The following is a 23,902-nucleotide window of genomic DNA, read 5'->3' as shown; positions in this document are numbered from 1 at the left end:
ATCATTGGAGGGACACGCAGACCTCCACAGGCTGGACATCAGCACCCTGACTGCCATTAGGTATCAGCCCTGCAGGTGTTATTTTTCTGGTACAGGCATAGATGTGTAGTGCTGTGAAAAAATATTTGCCCCCTTTACAAAGGGCAGCTTTTAAATGATTCATCCTTAGCAGGGTTGCTGGGAGCTGGAGCCTATCCCAGCTAACATGAGGCAGGGTACACCGTGGACAGATCATGGTCTGTTGCAAGGCATTCAAAGCTATTTGCAATTTAGAACGACCAGCTAATCTAACCCCATTAATTGCATGTCTTTGGACTGTGGGGGGAAGCCAAAATACCTGGAGAGTACCTACAGAAATACAAAGAACATATAAACTCCACACAGAAAGGCAGAGTTGAACTCAGGAACTTCTTTCTGTGAGGCAATTGCTAATCGCTGTGCCACCATGCTGCCCAGTTGATGATTTCATTTATTAAATGGAAAAAGCTATGCAAACCTAAATGGAACCATGTGGGAAAGTAGCTGCACCCTGGAGCCCTCCTAAACCTTCCATCCATTCATCCATCCATCCTTTTAACCAACCTCCATCCATCACCATTACACCACAGTGTTTTCCTAATGGTGTGGCATTCTTTTTATGAAATGCTGTGTTTGTCATGATTACATTAATACCAAACCCAATGAACAGTGTCAGACGAAGGGCAAACGTTTGCTTATATAGTTCAGGATCAGCGAGGGTGTGTGAGCTGGAGTTTCATTCAACATCAGCGGTGAGAAAGGGTCTGTGAACAGGTAGACGTAGCATTAGCTGATGTTGACAGATTGGGTTCCAGAAATGAGGAGTCGAGCACAGTGGAGGGTGGAGAGTTTCACGGGAGTGAGTCGGAAGGAGGCGAGCAGAAGGAGTGAAGCCATCTGTGAGCAGGAAGGTCCTTGTGGCTGAACAGGTAAATCGTTCTGACAACTGACCATGAGGTGCAGTTAGAGATGGGACTTGATACCAATTCAGCAATTACAATTCCATCATTGATATCATTTATCCATTCGATTCCTTATCGATTCAATTATTGGTTCTCATTGGTTCCACTTTGAGAGTCACCACCAAGTACGAAGCAGCATATCAAAGACATTACATTTGTGCAAATTAATTGCATGCTGTGTGGTTAAATGCTTGTGCATGAGGTATTTCCCCTCTTTTTTGAGATCGTACTGCTGCTTAAGTAAAGGCAAAGCGTCTGACAGTATGCAGTCTTGATGGATAATGGGTTGCAGGCAGAGCCCAAGAGAGTAGCTCAGCCCAAAGGTGATGGTTACTAGTGTTGTATCCAAAGTCCAGCTTGTCGATAGAATCTCTTTTCTGTAAGTCTTGAGGCTCATCAAGATGCAAATATGAGATGAGCCTTTGTGTTCTTTTTGGTCAGCAGTTGTTTTCCTTGGAACGCTCGCATGAATGCCATTTTTGCAGAGCCTCTGTTGAATTGTGAACCTGACCTTCCTCCATTCCTGAGCCAGGTCAGCCCTGCAGTTCTTTAGATATTGTTCTGGGTTATTTTGTGACTTCCTGGATGTTCCATCAATGCATTTTATGGGAAGCTCACCATTGTTCCAACTTTATCCATTTGTGGAGCACCATGGGTCTGAGTTCCAAAGCCGTAGAAATGACTTCCTAACCCTCACAAGACTGATAGATGTCAATGACTTTGTTACTTCACTTTGTCACAAAGGTTCTGTTGAAATTATTTCTTCATTCACTGGGTGTAGCAGTAATCAGGCCTGAGTGTGGCTAGTGAAATTGAACATAGCTTTCCAAAAAATGTGTGTGTGACTTGTTTAATGTCAGTCTAGATTCTTACACATTTGATCTGATGCAGTGTCATGTATGTGTTAGTCACTAAGAGGCTTCCCCAAAGCAACACGATGCAGTCAGCAAAGCCTTTTGTGAGAAGAGCAGGCAGGTGACTCACACACCTGGTACAGCACTACTTAATAATACTTATCCTTTAAGTCACATGGACACAACTCATGCAGCTACTACTCTCAGATTCCTCAGCACACAGAAATCAGGGTTCAGTACTTTTAAACATTTTGCCTTTCATTTTAAATTGTGCATGTGTTTCTCTTTGTGTGTCTGGGTGGGGGGGCTATAAATCCTTTTATGGTTTTATGATGATTTAATAGAGTGTTATCTGCACATTATTTGTGGCCTAATAATTTGGGAGAATTACATTTTAGCTATATCTGACACGATAAATGTATTGTGCATTGACCATGGTAAATAAAATGTGTGTGTGTGTGTGTGTGTATGTGTGTGTGTTTGTGTGCATGCGCGCACGTGCCTACAGCCTCAGTAAAGAGCTGCAGCAGAAGGACAAGGTCATTGAGTCTCTCCGTGCCAGACTAAACCAGCATCAGCAGCACCATCATCCTCATCGTTCTGACACACCCTGCAGCGGTCATGCCCTCTCTGATACCACCGACCAATCAGATCGCATCTCTTATGTGTCCGATGAGCATGGATCCACAATTGAGGACCTGGAGTTGAGCTCTGATGTTGATGCTGCAAGTGAGCTTGGTCAGGATGAATCACGGATTTCTGCCAAAGTGAGCACAGGTACGAGTGTTTTTCTTTGTGTTTTTTTTAACCAACACAGTCCAGAGGGAATTCCAATTATGAATATTTGTGTAATTCCATGCAAATGTTACTCATGTGTGAGGAAATTGCAATTGATGACCTGTTTCCAGCAGAGCATTAACCATCATTTTAATGCTCTTCAGAACAAAAGGAGCAAGTCCCGCACTGCAGTTTTGCCATTTGACCTTTGCAGTATCAACTCTTTATCATAAAATGCATAGAATCAGTGTTTTGCAGTGTATGACTTTTCTTTCCAGATTGTCACCATGGAACAGTGTCACGCCATCCATCTATCCCTCCATCTATCACCTCATCTCACAGAACCCAGTCCTGTCATAGCTGCTCCAGCATGCAATCCACCAGCTCCCAACACACAGGCATGCAGAGTCAGACAGGTAGGAAGGACCCCAGAAAATGTCCTTCAGCTCATGTAGATAGGAACTGCTACTTGCTGTATCTTTCTTTATTCTTTGCTTTTTTGTGTCTGTCTATCATATTTACCTTCCCCTTTTCTCCCAGCTCCTGTCTCAGTTTTCAGCCCTACTTCCTTTCACACTTCCCCCACTTCCTCCACCCAGAAGACACGCTTGCCCTTCCATCCTCGCCCTTCCAACCTGCGAACCCGTTGCCAAAGCAGTGGGGGTATGGGTTTCTCCCTGACTGAGGTGCACCAGGAGCTGCAGATGTTACAAAGGCAGCTGGCAGACAAAGGCAGTGCGTCATGTCTTTGCATGCTTTTGTGTTTGACCCAATTTAAACTTAACAAATTCAATGGAGTGTGCAACCAAGAACTGATTCCTTCCAGAAACAATCCTTTGAATTTCTTTTCAAAATTAAGCAGCTGCTGGTGAAATAAAATGGATTTAGTCTGCCTAAGAGTAACGATTACTCAATAATTGTTGAATGCTTCAGAAGTCTGAATCATTAGAAATGATTTAGACTTCTACGGGGGATCTTTTTGGACCCTATGACATAACCTACATAAGATGGCGATGTCATTGGCCGCATTTATGCTTGTGCTGGTGCATTATATGGTAATTAGTGCCCCATAAAATACTGGGGCATGATGCAAATGAATTACTTTGTATTGTTTACTTTCTAAAAGATATGTGGGGGATTTGTTAGATCAGCTAAAGGCTGATTTTATGATCTGATTTGGTTGCAGATCCTGAATTTCTGACATTTTGTGTGTCTTAATAAAGAGCATCACATAATTAGAGCACATAACTTTGATAGCAACAGCCATCTACATTACATTTAGTTGTACTCTACTAATTTCTTGAGCATCTGTTGCCTCTGAATTGTACACTATAATAAAAGTTATAAGATGGCTTCTTGTAGTTAAGCAGAGAGGGAGCTGACCAGCTTTAATAATTCATTTCTCCCCAACTGCCTTTGTCTTTCTTCTCACTGTCCTGTCATCCCATTGCCTTTATCTTTAACACACTGTACTTTCTTACTCATTAAGCAACTGTTCTGCGCTTGATGTTTAATGAAGCCAGAGCCTCCAGCTGGAGAGGGATTTGCTGTGATCTTAAAACACCGATGGGCATTAGAGCTTTCAGAAAGCCCCAACCAGACAAATTTCATTTGGCTGATTAACAAACTTGCTCCCGATGTCAGGAGAAATCCCTTCATCTTGCTCTTGATCTCTCTAAGACACACACACAAAGCAGACCATGTATTTACGCAATATATAAGCTATCCGCTTTTCCTTTAGTTGTTTCCTTAAATCTTCTCATCCTCTGCAGGGTTTTCTACTCCTCAAGCCAAACCGCTTCAGGGTTTCCCATTTGTCTACCAGCAGCCGGACTCCTTTGACTTACTGCCTCTCTCCTACCAAGGATTCCAACCTTCTCCTTTCAGCAGTGCTGCTAGCAACAGTAGTCTGGATGCCAGCTTGACAATGAAAGCTGGGGCTAGCCTCCTGGAGAGCAGTGCATTGTGGGATGTGAGCTATGGAAATCGAGCAGTGAGAACTGGAGCTGACCTGTCATCAGGATCCTCGGGGTACCAGTCAGGCAACAGTCACACAGGTAAAGCTTTAATGTGCCCGATGATTTCTCTGATTTCTGGGTGTTTATGTTAAAAATGTTTAGAAAATTGTTCAATGTTTTGTATGTACAAGTTCCCTACTGACGCTAGTGCCTGGGTATGCTTATGTAATATCAGTTTTTAGCAAACTTGTGTAGTAAATTAGTCTAAACTGTATTTCCTCAGCTGAGGCATTAAAAGCACATTTTTATTCTTATTTTCTTATAGCCTTAAAAGAAATACCAAAAAAAACCCAAGAATTGCATAACACTGAGCTGAAATTAGTTTGGAATATTTGTTTGTAAAATGGTCAAAGACGAGATGTTATAGGTTTGTAATAAGTTTTAAAAACTCCAGAATTTTCAGATGAATATAATAAAAGCTCGGCTTCTGAATTATTCTTTCATTGTGCTGATGTATTACGAACAAAGCATTCAATACATCAGGCTGTGAATGCACCTTCAGGCAACTTTTGTTGTAGTGCTATAAATAAAATCAAATTGATCTGAAACATATTAAATGTTTTGTGAGCACTGTGTTGCAAATGATCTCAAATTTTAAATCATGTATAAGAAGTTTTGTTTTATTGAACATGGATTAAATATGCAATGACATTTGAAAGGGTTTAGTTAAACACACATCCAGACATGTTTGGAATTAAAATACTCAAAAATAGCCAGTGCATGAAAAACAAAACAAAAAACAAAAATATGGTTATTGTCTCCTGTTAAGCCAGCTGTGAGTGATCAGTCGCTGTTTTTGACAATGATCTTTTTCTTGCCTTATTAGTTTATTAGGTGAGCGTGATTGGTGATTTCACAACAGACACTCACTCTTCGCTTGTCTGCTACAGGTTCAGACCTGATGAAGGAGCACTTGAGGGAAATCAGGAGTCTGAGGCAGAGACTGGAGGACTCCATCCACACCAACGACCGTCTCCGACAACAGCTGGAGGAGAAACTGGCCCGAACCACCACTGAGAAAGGTAACAGAGACAAACGAACACACTGTTCGTGTTATCTGCAGGGCTCAAAGTTTTGAAAAGCATTGAATTTAGTCCTGACAAAATATGTTATCGAAATTTTATTGCTTTAAATTGAATTTACAAAGATGTTATTTTCTGTCATTATTTATTTATTATTTTTCACTCCTCTGTCTCTATCTCCTCCAAAGGTGCTCCTACCAATATTTACATCCAGGGACTGGAATCAGTCAACCAGCTTGCCAGTGAGATTAGACTTCTAAAAGAGGAAAATGTTAGTCTACAAAATCAGCTGAAGCAGGTTACCAAAGGTACAGTATAATGTTTACTACCATGTCATAAGCTCAAGAGTCATTATTTATATTCAGAATGTAAATGTGAGTCTTAAATGTCCCTGCCTGAAATCAGACAAAAAAGTTCAAAATCAAAATATCCACTCTGCTCTGTTGTTATGTATCATGCAGAGAGCACTAAGGAGGCAGAGCAGCTGAGGGAGGTGGCGCTCCAGGAGCGTTCCAGGGTGAAGGAGGTGGAGCTAGAGGCTGAGAAGTGGGCAGAGCAAACCAGGAAGCTCCAAACTGAGGCTGAAGCTCAGAGTCAGGAGATGTTACACCTGAAACAAGACAGACTGAGGAACCAGGAAACCGTCAACAGGTAGTCTGTTTGTTTCTCTCATTGGAATACTTGGAGTCTAACACTTTTTAGACATTTTAGTGGGATGATTTTGAAGGAAACACATATCTTAAAGAAATCATAGGTAATAAATAACATGATTTCATGCATTTTATGAAATACCTCAGGCTCCAGCATGAGTTGACTGTTCTCCGGCAGCAGCTTTGTGAGAGCCGCAGTTTGGTCCATTCTCTTCAGTGTGAGCTGCAGGTGTATCGCAAAAAGGGGAGAGTCACCACAAATGCGCCCACTGGTAAGAATCAACACACAGTCGCCTGTTCAGATCAGTGAGCAGCTTTAACTCGATGTAGTGAAGAAAAGCATCCATCCATCCATCCATCCATCCATTTGTCTTTACTGAATTCAGAGACATTGTGGTCCTGGAGTAGCAGTCAAGACGCAAGATACACCATGGACATGTGGCCAATTTATCGCAGGGCAGGAAAATGAGTAATGCAAAATTTCTCTAAGTATTCTAGAAGTAATATTTTTAATTCTAAACATGGTGCACACACAAAACTGTGCTTAAACAGTGCATAGAAACACGCACGTATCGAGAATTCATCAGTATTTTCCTACATGAATTTTTTTAAATACTTTATAAACAAATTTAAAACTTCCCCAGACCACATGTATACCAGTCTGTCTTATGTTTTAAACTTATTTTGGCAATTAGTTTGTTTTCCAGAACAATGTAAAAAAAAATCATAGAGTTAAATAACAATAAAGAATTTAAATGTAACGTACAACATAAACGATTGAGCTTTAGCTAATATACCTAACACTAAATGCTTAGCATAATAAAGCTGCATTTACTAAAAAGACTTGCATATTGGCTGGATGTCATCAATGGCATTCATTTCTTACCAGTTTGCTACTTCCCAGTGGGCTGGAGGCTCTTCATCTCCTCCACCTGCTTCCTTCTTATGCTATCTTATTTTTCTTCACATCATCTCTGATGTCAAACCTTTTCACTTTATATCACAGAATATTTTGTCATACAGCATTCAAAAATAAAAGTAGAAAAACATTGCACATGTTTCATTAATCAGACCAAAAATTCTGCATGCACACTTATTTTGTTTGGATAATTTTGCCTATATTAGTGAATGAACCCCACTGGCATCAATCACTATTTTCTAGGTGGGTATTTTTTCTATGAGCTGCCATTCGTAAAAGACGGCTGCTGGAATTATGTTTCTGTTTAGGAATGCAGTAATATGAAAACTGGTCCATGTGTGTGTTTTGTGAACTTAAAAATGTATTCCTTGTTAAAATCATCTAATGTGTCACTTTTCTAAAGTTACAATGAGGACCTGCTTCTTTTCTCAATCCCACGCTCCCACACAGATTGTCTACTTTCTTTGTTAATCACCAGTATTTGTGTGTTCTCTAACAGGTCAAGGCAGTGACAGCACAACAGTCTTTGATCCCAAAGACCTGCACATTCAGCTGGAGCAGCAGCTGAGCAGAGAAGCTGACACGCAGCCTCAAGCCAGGAGGCAGCTCTTCAGCGGTCAGTATATCTGAAACACATAGACTGTTTCTGAAAATCCTGACAAATATGGCAGATCATAGCATTACAATTACAAAAATGTTTTAACAAGGAAACTTTAAATCAGTACTGATGGGAATCTGTCTCCACAGATAGCGTTCCCTCTCCACCTGTGAGAGACACTGGACTTTTCAGTCCTTCCTCTCCTTTGCATGCTATGCAGAAACACACAGAAGAAACTGGAGCAACTGATCAGGGTGAGAGATTTCAAGCAGCACTTGCACTGTGACTATGCAATCCTACCCATAATAGTCATAACTTTAAGCATGAAAACATTATTCTGTGAGCTTTGTTCAGGTATCCCTCAGTGTGAATAATTTTACATGAAACCAGAAACTATTAGCAGTTGGCTATGGGGAACAATATCTCTGAGCAAAAAAGGAAATAACAGTAACCGTGTATGTTTGAGTCCACATCCACAATTCTTTCAAATAATAACTCCTTGCTTCATGTCACTGATAATGTGTGGTTATTGCACATCCTCCTGGCTTGAGCCTGGCTTAAGTTTGAACCTGTAACTTTAGGCATTTAAAGGTTCTTTTTTATGTGGGATTTCTGTACTCTTAAATCAAATAAGTGAATCCATAGAGAGAAGACTGCACTGGACACAGTTCTTTCGTTTTCCTTTCCAGCAGGCTCAACCCTGCATGGACATCGCACAGATGGCTGTTTTTATAACTGTCATGGCCGCCATGCAGTGGGCCACATTGATGACTTCAAAGTTCTGCAGCAGCACATCCTCCAGGGAAGTGCGCTCCTCCTTAAGATGGAGACTGCTCTTTATTCTCTGAGCACCTCACAGGAGTTCTCCTTTCATCAGGTAAGAGCTCAAATCTCTTTTTATTCAATATAACTTGAGATTCATTTACTAAATTATAGTCCTCATAAAAGTCCAGAGCTGATAAGATAAAAATTATTAGTGCCTTGTAATGGGGGGTGGTCTCTGGAATGTGCTGTCAGGTCTGTAAATAACTTTTTCTCATAACAGAAGCGACGCGAACAAGTGCCGCAGCCCTGGCGAAAACCTCTCATACATAAATAGAAATAAATATATTCATAATTAATGCACATTATATTGACTTCATGCATTTTGTGTTCCAGCTTTCAGACTGGGGTTCTGTTCAGAAGCTGCTGCTGGACACTAAAACTCTGCGGCAGATACTGGATGAGGCTGAGTCTCTGCTTCGCGTGTTCTGGAGAGCAGCTCTGCCCAAATCTGAGGAAGTCCAACAGGTCAGAAAAGTATTTCCTGGTGTCACAGAGAAAATCTGATTTGGGATTGTAAAAACGAGAGACCAAAATCACTGTATTACTATTTTTTTCTCGCCACGCATGATTTCTTTTCTCAGCATTAATACATAAATAGAGAAGTGGAAAAATATTTCTTGATAAAAGTATTTACTAAAATTGACTAAAATGTTCAGTTTAATGCAAGACAATGTGTTACAACAGGACCAGTGTAACACTGGATGAGGGCATTTGTATCACTGAAAAAACTCAATTAAAAGCAGACTTTGACATATTACATTGCTGCTATAATATGTAATCAATTAGTGTTTTAAACCTATATAAAAAAAATATATATCTAATTTGCCACTTTTAGATCCAACTCCCATTAAATGTGAAGTTTATATAACAGAAACATTCAGCTCAAAATCATTTTTTTAAACGTCTGTCAGGGTTAAATGATCCTGCTCCTTTTCCTCAGGCTCTCAGAAAGAATCACACCACCCTACACAGAGTAAGTTTCACTACGTAAGCTTGTTGCTGATAGAAAAACATGAGGGTGATACAGTTGGCCCCTGTGAGGTGAACCCTGTTAGGTGCCTTTGCACATACTTTACTTAGAAGTAAAAGATTTATTAACTTTTCCCCAAAGATTAAAGGAGCTGGATATGAGTAAATAAACAGATTTTATGCAAAAATGTATCATTTACTGCAACTGCTGCACCTGCCTTTGTTATTTCAGGTTGTACTCGCATGTTCTGCACGTCAGTGTATGCATCTCCAAGAGCTTAGAGAGCCATCTACCTGTCTTTTGCTATTTAGGATCGGTCTCTGAGGGAGGAGGTCCTTTCTCTCCGTCTGAAGCTCTCAGAGCAAGAACAGGCTCTAAAGGACACAATGGAGAGAGTCAAGAGCTCCAGCGGCACCAAAGATAGCATGGAGCACTTTATAGTCAGCCAATGTGAGTACACATTTCCAAAAAACTCCAATAGCACATGTAAAACCATGTGTTAAGTGTAGAGAGGCTCTCGTCTCTTTTTATTGGCTACACTTGGTATGAACAGATTGTGGGCTTTTTCTATTGCTATTCTGTGGTCACAGCTAGAGTTGCATGCCAAAGCTGGCAATAAAAGGGGTATGGGAAACGATAAATTGTCTGGTACTTTCTCATTTCTAATAAAGCACTCAAGGTGCTTTTTACTACAAGCCTCGTTCACCCAGTCACACACACATTCATACAAGTTATTGTCAAAATTTTATTTTTTAACAGAGAAAGGGATTTTCAGCACTGTGGCACGGTGGTTAGCACTGTTGCCGCACAGCAAGAAGGTCCTGAGTTCAATTCCACCATCAGGCCGGGGTCTTTCTGTGTGGAGTCTGCATGTTCCCCCCTTGTTTGCGTGGGTTCCCTCCGGGTACTCCGGCTTCCTCCCACCGTCCAAAGACATGCAGCTTGTGGGGATAGGTTAATTGGATAATCCAAATTGCCACTAGGTGTGAATGTGCGAGTGAATGTGAGTGTGAATGGTTGTCTGTCCCTGTGTGTTGGCCCTGCGACAGACTGGCGACCTGTCCAGGGTGTACCCCGCCTCTCGCCCTATGACAGCTGGGATAGGCTCCAGAGCCCCCCGCGACCCTGAAAAGGATAAGCGGAAGCGAATGGATGGATGGGATTTTCAACACAGCATTTCTAAATATACTTGGGGTTTTTTTTTATAAAGCATACAAAATTTCTATTTATGCAGCACAAACTATTCCTGTCTAATAACGTCTTTCACCTATGCAGTGCTCAAAGCTTGTAAAATCAAGTTAAAACTGAGATCTATATACATGGTGTTTTCAAGAACTGGAGTGACAAGAGAGAGTTCAAAGAGAGGCACACGGTACAGAACAAGCCTGGTGGAGGTAGGAAGTGAAATTCAAAGAAAACTAGTGAGAGGTGTATCTAAAGATCCCTGAACAGCTGCCAAGATACCAGTGAATGACTTTAACCTTAAGCCCAAGGAAAACTCCAGGACAACCTGGAGAAAGATTATATATACTAGAAGCACATCCTGCTTATGATTGAAAAGGCGTACAACCCAAAAACACAATCCTTACAGTGAAACACGCAGGGGGCTGGAAACGGACTGTTTCTTATATAGTGTTTTTCTACTCCACCTGAGTACTAAAAGCACTTTACAAAACTTGCCTCATTCACACAAAGTTAGGATATTTGGCATGTACGTAGACTGAAGCAGCCAGGCATCGAACAACCAACCTTCCAATGGGTAGGTGACGTGGGAATATTGTCAGAATGTAAGAAATCATGAAGAAAGAAGCATATGTGAAGATTTTGAAAGAAAACCTCAAGCAGTCGGCAGAAAAACTCGATCTAGGTTGTCACTTTGTTTTCCAGTGAACATTATCGACTCGCCTGCACAAACTCCTGTTTTGAATATCACTGAAAACTGTGGGGTGTTGAAGACCAAGGTTAATGGCAAAAGACCATCAAATCTGGAGGAACTTGAGAAATTTGCTAAGATGATGTGTGTGTGAGACAACAAATGACTGTTATCCAGCAAAGGGATGCACATTTGACTATTAGCATCGAACACTTTAATAAATAATTTGGCTCCTGTGTCCAAAGTAAAATACTGTAAGCATCCATAATAAAACGAGAATGTTTGGAAAAGCTGTGTTTAAAAAAATCCTTCTCTATTTAACAGCACTTGGAAAATACTTTTAAATTGGGGATCAAACCACCAACCTTCTGATTAGTGATGATGTGCTGCACCTCCTGAGCCACAGGTGCCTCATATGGCAAGACTTTCTTGTTCATAGAGTCTGAACTGGAGCATTTACGAGAAGCCTGAGATTTTGACTCTGAGATTACTTTGTATTGTCAGTAATCATGTGTAATCATGGTCATGTGTAATGTTTTCACCGTTGTTACAGTTTGTGTCAGAAAAAGAAATGATGATGATTGTATGTTTTTGTTTTTTACAGTGTTGAGAACACGCGATGTCTTGAGAAAAGCCAAGACCAACTTACAGGTCAGTTCACTCGTTGCCTCATATTAATCCTGGTTTTGGTATCATTATCCACAATGAGTGTTGTATTCCCATAAGTAAGAACAACTAAGTGGGTGGATGATGACGTCCCTCACACTTTTGGTCATTAGAAAAAGATGTTTGTTTTCTTTACCTTTCCTCCTCTATCCTGTCTCCTACTGAGTGTCCTCAGGAGAATGAACTCAGGATTTCTTCCCTGCACCAAGCTCCTTTTCCCATTCCTCCTTCTCCTCCCTCACTCCTCTCCTCCTCTTATTCTTCTTCATCCTCATCCTCACAACTCTGGCCTGGTAAAGGTACAGTCTGGCGTGTTGGGTGGTGAAGCTGCTTGCTTTTTGATTAAGAACCTACAGTATATATCAAAAATGTTTGCATGTAGCCAGTAAAGCCACTTAAATACTACATAATCATGCAGCATGTAAGGCTGACTGAGATACTACTAAACAGGTAAACAGCATACTTGTATGTAAAAGACTAAGCAAACACTAACACGTTGCTTTCCTTGCTAATGTTCATCTTTCTTGCTAATCATCATTTGGACAAAAACGTTAACTAGAAACGTCAGTTTGCTTACTAGAAAAGCAAATAGTGCAGTGAGACCATACTGACCAGTTTAAGAATGTGGCCTCTAGTCCTTACCCAGGATTACTATTTCTTTTGATTCTGTTATCAAGTAATAAGTGCAAAGAAATGCAATGTCTGGTGGAGATGAACCAAAAATATATATTTTTAAAACAGACATTTTTAACTGCAAAAGAGATTATTGGGCTTTATATGTGGTTACTGCTATACTTACTTTTATACACATACATTTTTTATGAACTCAAATTGATATAGATGTCTAATACCACTGGCTGAGCAATAGGTTGGTTTTGCTCTGTATATGTGCATTTTGAGGGGACAAAGGAAAACTGATAAACAGCAATCAGAAGCTGATACCGGTGTTAACAAAAAGAAATAGTAAAGTTACTTACAAGTGTAACATTTTAAATTATATACAACTTACATTTAACAGGTGGTGCATAAATAAGATCCACTCCATAGAAACCTCCTGGATCTCTTGTCAACTGTCTTTCAGGTGAAATCTCAGGCGGACGCTTCTGTGAGCTCAACATGTCTCCTGGTTGGAGTGTCATGAAGCCCCAAACTTCACCCTGTAGCTCTTCCTCCTCTCCTGCCCAGGGATGGACTCACCACCAGCTCCCCCTGCAGGAAGTCTTCCTGTAGCTCAGAGTTCATCATCACTGCCATCTCCGGCTGTGTTATTTTATTATTTGTATCAATGGTATAATTTGTGCAGATGTTTGCAGGATTTTCCTGGAGGGAACTCAAAGGTTTTTTTGTTCATATGAGATAAGTCTCAGTTTGGCTGAAGCTTGTTTATGATTCATAGGTCTTTTTGCATTATTACTATTAAACCAAATTTAAATAAGAATAGAACTAAATTTAAAACAGTTTGAAAACTTTTAGATTCATCAGCAAATTAATCAGCAATTTCTGGAGGATGCCCTTGACTCACAGTTTAAAAGTGACAAATCAGGAAGGAGCTTCACCTTTGTTACTTCAGCAGGGATTTTAAAATGCAAAAAATGTGTTTAATGCCAGCAGGAAAAGGAAGAGTTAAAGAGCAAAATCCAAAGTGCTTCCTCTTAGCCTCTCTTGAGGCTCATGTTTGTAGTCAGTGTGTAGAATTACATGCATGTGGTGTGAGCGTTGTGATAAAACAAAGCCATACTCCCCAGAGGTAGTTATGTTTTAGTTTTGTCCTAATATCCTAATGAAAAAAGAACATAGAACCATCAAAAGACGTGCAGTCGGTCGTGTAGCTGGTAGATGATGTTTTTACTTTCAAGTAACACAGCAGCTTAGTGTCACTGATTCACCGTTCACCCTCCAACTTCACTTTTTCTGTTAGACATGGAAACAATCTTTCCTTTGTCTTTACATAATTTAAAATGGGGGTCTGGCATCATCAACTTGCAGGCTTGATAAACCTTGTAAAAAAGATACTTGTGAGATACATTTTAATAAATGGTCCAGAAAGGATGACAGTTCATTTTTGTAACGATTAAAAAAAACAAAAAACCATAGCATCTCTTTTTTTCTTCTTCGTCAACTTCTTTTTTTTTTTCCTTTTTTTTTAAAACAACAACTTTTTTTTCTATGTTTATTTTTTGTTTTTAGCTAAATTTGTCAGTATCTGTGTGTTTTAATGTTTTGTCACAGCGATATTTTAAAAAAGTAAACACGTCTCTGGAAGCGTTTCCTTTGGAAGAGGTTTTGTGACACTCACAGTTTATTTTATTTCATTGGCTCCTCTTGTGTTTATTATTATTATTATTGTTTAGTTTGTTTTCGTGACTTTTTTCTGTTTTGTAGGTCACCTGTTTTGTTTTGTGCATGAACTGTGGCTTTACTGCCCTCTAATACTTTTACTGAAAAATGGAAATTCTGGGGTTACTGTGCAATACATAGCTCTGTGTTTCTTTGCTTTTGTTTTTAAGCTTGAGTGTTAAAGTGCCATGTCAACGGTTTTAATTCTAAAACTGAACTGATTTAAGAAAATTATTTGTTAGATGAATGCATGTGACAATCAGTATGAAGCACTTTTATTGGCCCAGGCATTTTTAGCTATCTAAATCACATAAAACAGCACTATACTGTAGGAGTGTAGTTAAGAAGCAATAAAATGAACCAAAGTAGACAAAACAGTTTTGGACTGTTTTCCCTTAGAGGTCAAAGGTCAAACTTGGTTTGTTTTGTTTCTTTTAGTGTTAGAGCTGTTTTAGGAGCCACCCTTCATATATGTGCATATTAACGGTAGTATGTACATCAGAGAGAAGAGATGGTCTTTGGATGAAGGCCATTTGTATTTTTAAGACTTCTCTTTATTAAAATGTTTTGTGGTGAAGATCTTTCCAATAAAAGGGGACAAAAATATCTGTCATGTTTGTTGTTTTCTCACGTTATACTACATGTTTTTTATTTTGTTCACCTTAAGCACAGCCTTGCAAATACAGTGAGGGTTTCTTTATACTGTACACTTCATAAACCGTGTTTAATCAGCGCTCAAATGCTGTTCAAAATAAAAACAAAACAGAATAACAATAGATGTACATGTGACTTACACAAAATTACAGAATACTTTCAAGTGTCACTAGCTTTTCTCTTTTTAGATCAACAATATTAAATGCTGATTATAAGATCAACAATAAGCAAGAAAAGCTATAAAAGCAGGAAATGCAAATACAAAATGAAAGCAGAGGCATAAAAATTTAAAGATTAAAATTTTAAAACTCTTAAATTAAAAAGTGATCATACATGTTAAATTAAAGAAGACATGATGCGCAGAAAATATGAGTTGTTTCCTGTTATGTTTTGAAATTTATGAATTATTTTATACTAAAGAGTAAGGGTAAACTCACTGGCCATTTCTTTAGTTACACTGAGTTGAACTCCATATTGGCTTTGTGACAAAGATTCAACAAGGCGCTGGAAACACTCTTTGGACTTTGTTGTCTATACTGACCATAATATGGAGTTGTGGTCAACTGAATGGGAAGCTGACAAATTTGCAGGCCAGCTACACATCCATAATGCAAATATCCAATTCTACTACACCCCAAACGTGTCTCGAATGGATTAAAACGCAATGACTTGGGAGGTCATTTGAGGAAAGTGATAGTAAAGTCAGTAAAGTAAAGAACCTTTCAAGACAAAAATCACATATCAGAGCATTAAAAAAGAAAAATGGGAAATTATCATGATCTCGTTGTCATATTTAAAATTCAGTTTGAGGTTATTTGAATGTGTTATCCTTCTGAATGCAGCCATCAGAAGATGGGTACACTATGATCAGAGAGGGATGGATATGGTTAGCAACAATACTCAGTCAGACATTTAGAGTAAATGATGCTGACATACAGTGTGCCAAGAAAATGTCCCCCACATTACACCACCAGTCTAAACTACTGGTACAAATAGGATGGATACTGGCATGCTTTTATTTTGTTTATGCCAGATAAACTAAATGAAAGCATCTGTATGCTGCAGCAGAGTTTGAGATCCATCAGCCCAGTCAATGTTATCCTACTCAGCACAGGATTGACAGCTGGTGCGGTCTTCTGCTGCTGCACAACCTGAACTTCGGCAAGTTGTCTTGACCATGACTGTAGGACTAAATGGACTGAGTTGCTGACGTGTGACGGGCTAATTAGATCTTTGCATTAATGAAACACTGAACAGGTGTACCTGGTGAAGTTTAACAGTGAAAGATAGAATAAGGCTACTGTGGGGATAAAAGAAAATCTGACTGTCATATATATGGCACAATTTACCAAAGTATTGCCATGTGGTTTAAATACAAGGATGTCAAAGTGACAAGAAAATTCCCTCTTTGGGAAAAAAGAGGATTTTATTAAACAACACGTGCGCCTAAAATACACACTAATTATTCATATTATTAGATAATAGAATATATATTGCTTAATATGTAAATGTTATATGCAGCTATATATGAAACATTAAAATATACATCACTTTATAATCTGTTTATTTCACGGTCTCGTTAAACATACACACAGAAAACACATACGAAGCAGTTTAGTTGTTAATCAATAGGTGGCAGCAAACCACAACAAACCTCGTGGAATTGTTTCACAGCCCCAACACTACGAGGATGCAAAAGCAAGTCGGTATATGTAAAGGAATCAGTATAAGGTGTCTGATTCTGTGAGTGTGCTTTTAAATTTTAGAAAACAAAAAGTTAATTTCTTTCATGTGTCTGCATGGATTTTTTTTATAATCGTCATCATCTTTTTTTCCAAAATCAAGAAATCGTCTAGCAAGCGGAGGGTGTAGATGAGCTTGAAACCAGAGGTGTGAAGGGGATTAGGATTTCAAAATAAAAACTTTTGCACTTGCGCAAATTGCGAAAAATGACAGACATAATATAACGGCATATTGACTTCAGTATATTGCATTCAGGATAAACAAAAATATATTTTCTTCTTTTGAAATGGCAGTAGAGTATATTTGTCTTCTTTTACCACGACAGTTACCGATATCACATTGCATTGTCAGTGTTCAAATTTCACTCACATCAGGAAAATCCCAAATTATTATAATTATTATGTAAAAGAGATCAGTGGTTAGTGCCACTGGGAGCTTTGATCTCAGTGAGACTAACCTGGTTAAATTAATAAATACAATTTAATTATTATTATTATCGTTTTAAAATAAGAGAATGTTATCCCCATCTGGTTTATTTTCTATGACTACAAAGACGTCAAAGATTGAACACTCTGGGAGAGACAAAGAGGTTATCACTAATATTTATTTTTAATAGTCATTGCATTTTTATTATTTATATATTTATTTGTTTAGTAGTTAGTTAGATAGATAGGATTTGTTTTTGTTGTTTTTATTACATGTGGATTCCTGTCCTTTCTTGCATACTTTTATTTTGGTATTAATGGACCGGATGTTGTATTCCTGCTAACCTGACACCCCAGCAGTCGTGTCAGAGCCAGGAAACAAGCTGAGCTGTACCGTGTCGTTGCAGTTCAACAGCGAGGTTAACTCAGTGTTCGCAGAGATCAGCCTTTATGTGAGGATGGGCGAACACCGAGACATGATGTATGTCGCCTAAGAAGTCACCAGACAGAGACGGAAGACGTGGAGCTCTTGGGGAATCATCTGGAAGGGTGCCAGGGTGTCACGGTCTTTCTGGGCAGGTAGACGTTATCAGGCAGCCAGACTAGCCGCTCAGCTAGTGTTTCAGCGGCAAGACGCTAGCTTAAATCGGGTTGAATGAACTGTTGCCACAGACGGCACAAAAAAGAAATATAAAGCTATCCCTGTGAAAAGCGCACACTGCCCTTTTATCGTTTTCAAGGAGACACCGGTGGCTGCTCATGCAAGAAGGCTGATTGACAGCTTGTCACAACGGGTTTTCCAGATGTGGAGTCAGCACAAGAAGTGTAGCCGGGCTCTGAGTCGGGAATGGCTGGCCGGAGCAAACTCATAGGTGGAATCGCAAGTCAACAAACTGCAACAGCAAGCCATGCATTTCAGTTTGACGCTGAGGTGTCCCTGAAAACCACAGCAGCCGACCTGACACGTTGTTCTAGCCAGCTAAGTGAAGTTACCGAGAGGATACTGGAAACTGCACAGGCAAGCGGGTGAAGTGGTGCAATCCGGCGCGCGATAGGACTGTTCCTACAGTCAGTATGAAGAGGACGGAGAATAAAAACAAAAGGAAACTCTGCAGTATGGAGCAGCACAGTGGAGGAGAGGAGAAAGATGCGGTGAGTAGTAAAAGCCTTTCGATACTCCTTGCTATGTCAGGAGGACGTGTCTCGTTCCCTTGTGAGTTCATGAGCCCACAGAAATCGCTAGAAACCCCTTAAACAGCGACGTCCTTTGCTTTCGGTACCTTTATGCAAAACCATTTTTCTTAGTAGTTCTGCAATGTAGACCTTTTTCCAGAACTTTCCTAATAACTATGTTTTTTGGCTTAGATGAGTTAATATATGCCATCATAATTAGTTGCTATTGCTAGTAGTTATAAAACTGTCTGTAAGCATGTAGTCACACAGCAGTGAGGTTGTGTGAAAAATGAAGCAGTCAATATAGAATAAACAAGCAGTTATGATGTCCGTCTGTTTCATCAGCTACTACTAATGAACAGTTAATCCTCTCAGGAAATATACGCTTTCAGTAAAACATGTACACAGATGCTCTGTCCCTGCAGCTCTACATGTTTGAAAGACTCATTCCCTAATGGAGAAAAGGGACCTAATTCAGGAGCTTCACAGTTTTTGCTCAGTCAGTGTGGATGCTGGCTGTTTCCTACTATGGTAGGTTGTATACATTCTTTGGTTTGTCAGACGAAGGCATGTAGTCTGGAGTCCTGAAGAAGACTAAAGTGTGCTCTAGCAGTAAATCTGCGCTTTGTCAAAGAGTATGGATTTTGGATTTGTTGTAATTTATCAGTAAGTAGAAGTAATCCACCACCAACTAACACCAAGTTATCCATAGTGGGCTCATTACTTGGTGTTATTTGGCCTTGTGCTAATCTATTCAGTGCCCAATTTGTTCAACATGTAGTTATAATGCCAGTCTGGGATACCTGGGAAACCTACAGCTTAAGAACAAATGCATCAGAACTGGAGGTCAGAGGGGCTTTGAGCTGTGCCATCAAACTGGTAATTTCATTTCAGGTATTTTTTATTAGTAGTATGTTTTTTTTAGTCCAGTTATTTGATATAAGTGATATTGGGGGAGGGTTCATCCCTCCCATAAAGTTATTGATTCTACATATATAAAGTCTGAAACTCTGTGCATTTGCACATTTAGAGGGTTAAGAGGCTTAAGCACAAAATAAACGACTGTCTGCCACATATATCTACTTTAACCAGTTATTAGCTGTTGGTGGAATATGCTCTTCTAGAAGCCATGCATCAGTATATTGGTTTAAAAACAGGTATAGGCCAGTATTGATTGCTATCGCAGTACCATATGTCTAAGTATTTTAATAATATTCAACTGGCTAAATGTTCAAAATGTTTTGTGAAGTCCTGAAAGATTTTACAACATTTTCCGTAAAGACTTTTTGAAGTAAGAAGTATGAGAAGCTGAGCACCGGCTATCATCCTAGCATATCTGTTATAGTAAATATTGATTTGCACCCACAATTTTACAGTCAGATTTGTTGCATGCCCCCTTTGGTGGCTACTTTACCTCACTAAACCAATAATTAAAATATTTAAGACTTTATTGATATGGGCAAGCCATTACAGAGGACATCATATTTGAGTCCGTAATAACTCATTGTTGCGTGGTAATACTGTACAGTGCAATTCCTGATAGAATTCAGTAAAAGTTTATTTTAATGCTGCTAGGAATTGAAATCACTTGCAGCTTGTGTGTAATACTGTTCAGGAGCCATACTAAGGCAGTTTTATATTTTATTTGTCTTTGTTTGTAAAAACTATAAAGATAGCCCTCTAATAAGATCCTCTGTCCAAAGATGAAGTCATCGGTGGAGCTCCAAATGTTTCCCAAAACCGGCCTAAAAGAGGAAATGTCTTCTTTGCAGGCAGTTTAGATTCAGGGGAAGGATTCGGTTTTGGGGAAGTTTGAGGGAGTGAGCTTTATATTTGTATCATGGGAAGAAAGACAGATGTTTTTTTGCTACCACAGTTTTATTTGTTCTTGTGTGAACCGTGACGAAGTGAAGGAGCAGACAGGGCGTTTTCATGTTAAGTGACTTATCTGCCTATTTGCTTACATTGTGGAAGGCTGTGAATCATGTGCTATATTACTTCATGGTTGGCTGTTCTTATTTTCTTGCAAATGTGTATAATTGGGGTTTCGGTAAGATGTGTGACAAAAACTTACTTCTGACAAAGCAAAGAGATGTCCTCGGAGAAAAGCTGCACATGCTAGAGGTCAGAGCTGTGCTTGGATTTCCGTTTTTGCTTGATGATGATTTCTACATGTTCATTTAAAAATAACAGCCAGTTGCCGTCTTGTAAAGAAAACCCACACAAATAAGTGGTTTTTATGCTTATCGTCCTTACTTTATGAGAAACAGATCATCAGATCATACAGTTGCTCCTGGAGAATCACTCGTCACTGATGTCTTCACTTACACACTGTCCTTGTTACAATAAAACCCCCACAAAATAACCAACATTTCACACAGTCAGAGGATGGATGTCATTTTCTAACTTCAGCGTGAATTTCAATATGTTGCCAGGGACAGCGGATAAACACATACAAACACCCACTGGAGTGTTGTAATGTGGGACCTGCATACTGACAGTTGGAAGAAGAATGCTTGTTTTTACGGTGGTGACTGCAAACAGTCCCCACCGTAAAAACAAACAGGACATTATTACATCATGAAAGTCAGACATTCTGCAAGGTGTAATCAAACTCCTCCTTTATCTTTTAAACAAATTCAAAATAGGGTTAAATGTAAATGCCATTGAACATTGAATGTAAAAAAATGGAGAAATGGTAGCTTTCCTTTTTATAATGGATATTTTTGGAACTTTCCAACATGGTGTGAGCAGTGCTGGGCGATAAAATGATCACAATATTTTATAGAGGGGGGAAAATTTCAATGCCGATGATGAATGTAGGCTTTAATATTTGATGAGACAAACAATAATTTGGTTTCAGGCAGTATGTAAGGTTGGTGTAACGCTGGTCTTCTGAGAGAAAAAAATGACAATAACCAGGATGTCCTGATGAGTAAAGCCAAGAAGGAAAATGTATCCGCCGTTCAGGAAGAGATAATACCAAAGAAAGGTCACACATCATCAAAAGTGTGGAAGTGGTCAGTTTTCTATGATTAGACCAAGCACAGATAAAGACAGGTTGCAAGATATAGTGGCGACAGGTCCCAACAAAATCCAGTAACATGACACACTTCTTTAAAAAATATCAAAAGTATGCAAAAGAATGTGAATCTTCCAGGGCTGGAAAGCGTCGTGTTCTGGGCACGCATGAGCTTCAGCCTCGCAGTCTTGATTATTGGTCCTGAGGAAAGGGAGGGTCACAGACCATCTGCTGTGACAGACCAGAGAAGCACCTTGGTAAGGTCTTCCTTTGTCTCTCGTCAGCTTCTTCGTAGACATCAAAAACTGGATGTCAACCAATTTTCTCAAACTGAGCAATAATAAAACTGAACTGTGGTTGTGGTTCCCAGGTCACAGCCAGGAAAAGTGGCCAATCTGGACCTCTATCTCACCTTTTCCACAACTTTGGTGTCATCCTGGGCTTCCTCCACTCTCCTTACTACATATTAAATCCATCTCTAAAAGTGCCACCCAAATATGTCCAAGCTCTGGCTAGTGCTCCCTGACTCTTCAGCTGAAACCATCATTGATAGCTTCAGTACTTCCCACCTGGGCTACTGTAACATTTTCCTGCTTGGTCTGTTTATCAAAGCCTTGGACACAGTGCAGTATGTTCAGAACTCAGCTGCCGGAGTTCTTACCTAAACACATCACCCTAACACTTACGTGCTGGAGTTTGGCGATGATGACGGCTAAGCTACCAGTCGAGTTCCGTATCTCTTATCGAATCCATCTCCTCATTTACAAATCCCAACATGCTTTTGCTCCTCAGCATTTTTCTGATCTTCTCTTCTAGACCTCATGTTTTCTTCTGCATTCTGCAGATAAAGGCGTAGTCTGCACTTCTCACGCCAGTCTTTTAGGGAAAGAGGCTTCAGTGCTACTGCACCATCTCTCTGGAACAGGCTCCATCCCTGAGTATTTTCAACAGACAGTTCAAATGCCACCTGTTCACTGAGGCCTTTGAGCTCTGACTTTTGTGTAAAGCGACCTTAGATTTCTTGAAAGGGTATTTAAATATGATTTGTTTTTGTTGCAAATAATATTATTATGTTTTAAATTAATTAATAACTTTTTCCCCACAGCCAAAACATTGCAGCTATATGTGATGGAGTTCATAGCTCTCATAGATTGCAGAGAAAACATTTCTTCTTTCTCTGCTAGCTGAAAGAGAGATGAAAGGATAAGCTGTAATATCTTCTCACTTAAGACACCATGTTGTTGCTCCTTGCTTAAGCCCTGACATGATCAAGCTAATTAGGGCAGACTTGAGGTAGACTGAAATCTACAGCAGCTTAAATGTGTACTCTACAGTGTTAATAGGAGTGGCTGGGAACAGGGAGTTTTGTTATTTCACTAACTTCACTTTCACTTCATTTCTAAGCTATAAAATGCACATTGTAGCTCCTTAATTCTTTGTAATCTGTTATCTGTCCATCAGTTTGATGAAGTTTACTTTTGAAAACCATTGCACTAAACATCTAGCACTACCAACATTTTTTTTCTATCATATGACCATGTAGCTAATGTTTAGAACATTTCTTCTTCTGAGAGAATGGATTTCTTTCCATAGTGTCCAGCCCCATGCTCACTATAATGTCCATCCTTCGCTACTGATAATGCTGAAAGAAGTCAAACCGCTTCCAGCCTCATCAACTTCGTCTGTTCCTAGCTCTACATATTGTCAACGGTAACAGTAGCTGTTAACATCTCCGGTTCATTGGATGTGCTTAGGGTACTCATTAAATCTCCTCCCCTGCCTTTCACTGATACGGGAGAGTGATTTCCTTCCCAGCCTTTAACCACTTATGGGTTAGGTGCAGCTGAGGAGCCATTGAGCCAGAACGACCTTTGGGACTCCAGCTGATAGTTCTCCCTGCATTGCAGATGCCAGGGGGCAGACTGATAGAGCCCAAATGGTTTATGTGCCATTTTAGAATGCCTAGAAGCGCACTAATGGGAAGGCGCAGATGCAGTAGGATGATTGACATTAATTATAAAGCCCTCATTAACGAGAATTATGGCTGAGATGAGCCCTATCGATGACTATACAAAAATCTCACGTATTAGTGTACAGGTTTAGTTATTGTGGTAATCTGCAATGAGTAGGAAGGAGAAATCTCAAAAAGTGACAAATGACACAAGTCAAAGCATTTGTTTGTTTCCCTTTGTTAATATTCAGTGTGTTTGTGGTTATCTGTTTACCGTTCTCAAATTATATTTTGTTAAGTCTCCTCCTTTAGATTAAACTTTGGGCTGTTAAATTGTGAAAATGCCAGCACAACACTCTTACTAGGGAAAATCCATCATCTGCTCCAGCTTAATGTCTTATAATGTTACCCCTCCCCCCCCCCGAACCTGAGTGATGTTGATCTC

At 39.6% G+C, this 23,902-nt stretch overlaps 2 protein-coding genes across 13 annotated transcripts in view; both read left to right on the top strand.

The window, feature by feature from the left end:
• pde4dip (phosphodiesterase 4D interacting protein) overlaps positions 1-15,095 on the top strand; it is a 35,946-nt gene extending 20,851 nt beyond the window's left edge. For 2 of the 7 annotated variants that reach the window (XM_086270030.1, XM_086270027.1), the window contains exons 21-36: positions 2,343-2,611; positions 2,890-3,027; positions 3,152-3,346; positions 4,384-4,668; positions 5,520-5,651; positions 5,840-5,959; positions 6,113-6,302; positions 6,449-6,573; positions 7,720-7,836; positions 7,968-8,072; positions 8,508-8,695; positions 8,977-9,108; positions 9,925-10,063; positions 12,091-12,137; positions 12,328-12,451; positions 13,234-15,095. In XM_086270030.1, the coding sequence (XP_086126156.1) occupies positions 2,343-2,611; positions 2,890-3,027; positions 3,152-3,346; positions 4,384-4,668; positions 5,520-5,651; positions 5,840-5,959; positions 6,113-6,302; positions 6,449-6,573; positions 7,720-7,836; positions 7,968-8,072; positions 8,508-8,695; positions 8,977-9,108; positions 9,925-10,063; positions 12,091-12,137; positions 12,328-12,451; positions 13,234-13,382 (2,455 nt within the window). In that variant the 3' untranslated portion in view covers positions 13,383-15,095. The remainder of the gene's footprint in view (positions 1-2,342; positions 2,612-2,889; positions 3,028-3,151; positions 3,347-4,383; positions 4,669-5,519; positions 5,652-5,839; positions 5,960-6,112; positions 6,303-6,448; positions 6,574-7,719; positions 7,837-7,967; positions 8,073-8,507; positions 8,696-8,976; positions 9,109-9,924; positions 10,064-12,090; positions 12,138-12,327; positions 12,452-13,233) is intronic. The other 5 variants (XM_086270031.1, XM_086270028.1, XM_086270032.1 and 2 more) reach the window with 5 other exon arrangements.
• Positions 15,096-17,637: 2,542 nt separating this feature from the next.
• Positions 17,638-23,902, top strand: part of mast2 (microtubule associated serine/threonine kinase 2) — a 147,072-nt gene continuing 140,807 nt past the window's right edge. For all 6 annotated transcript variants that reach the window (XM_086270163.1, XM_086270167.1, XM_086270166.1 and 3 more), the window contains exon 1: positions 17,638-18,463. In XM_086270163.1, the coding sequence (XP_086126289.1) occupies positions 18,386-18,463 (78 nt within the window). In that variant the 5' untranslated portion in view covers positions 17,638-18,385. The remainder of the gene's footprint in view (positions 18,464-23,902) is intronic.

This window comes from Aulonocara sp. 'chitande type north' Nkhata Bay, linkage group LG17 (genome assembly GCF_057382095.1).
Source record: "Aulonocara sp. 'chitande type north' Nkhata Bay isolate Kocher_YH1m ecotype deep benthic linkage group LG17, A_spYH_male_GT1.1, whole genome shotgun sequence".
In the NCBI taxonomy this organism is placed as follows: domain Eukaryota; kingdom Metazoa; phylum Chordata; class Actinopteri; order Cichliformes; family Cichlidae; genus Aulonocara; species Aulonocara sp. 'chitande type north' Nkhata Bay.
This window is presented reverse-complemented; position numbering and strand designations above follow the sequence as displayed.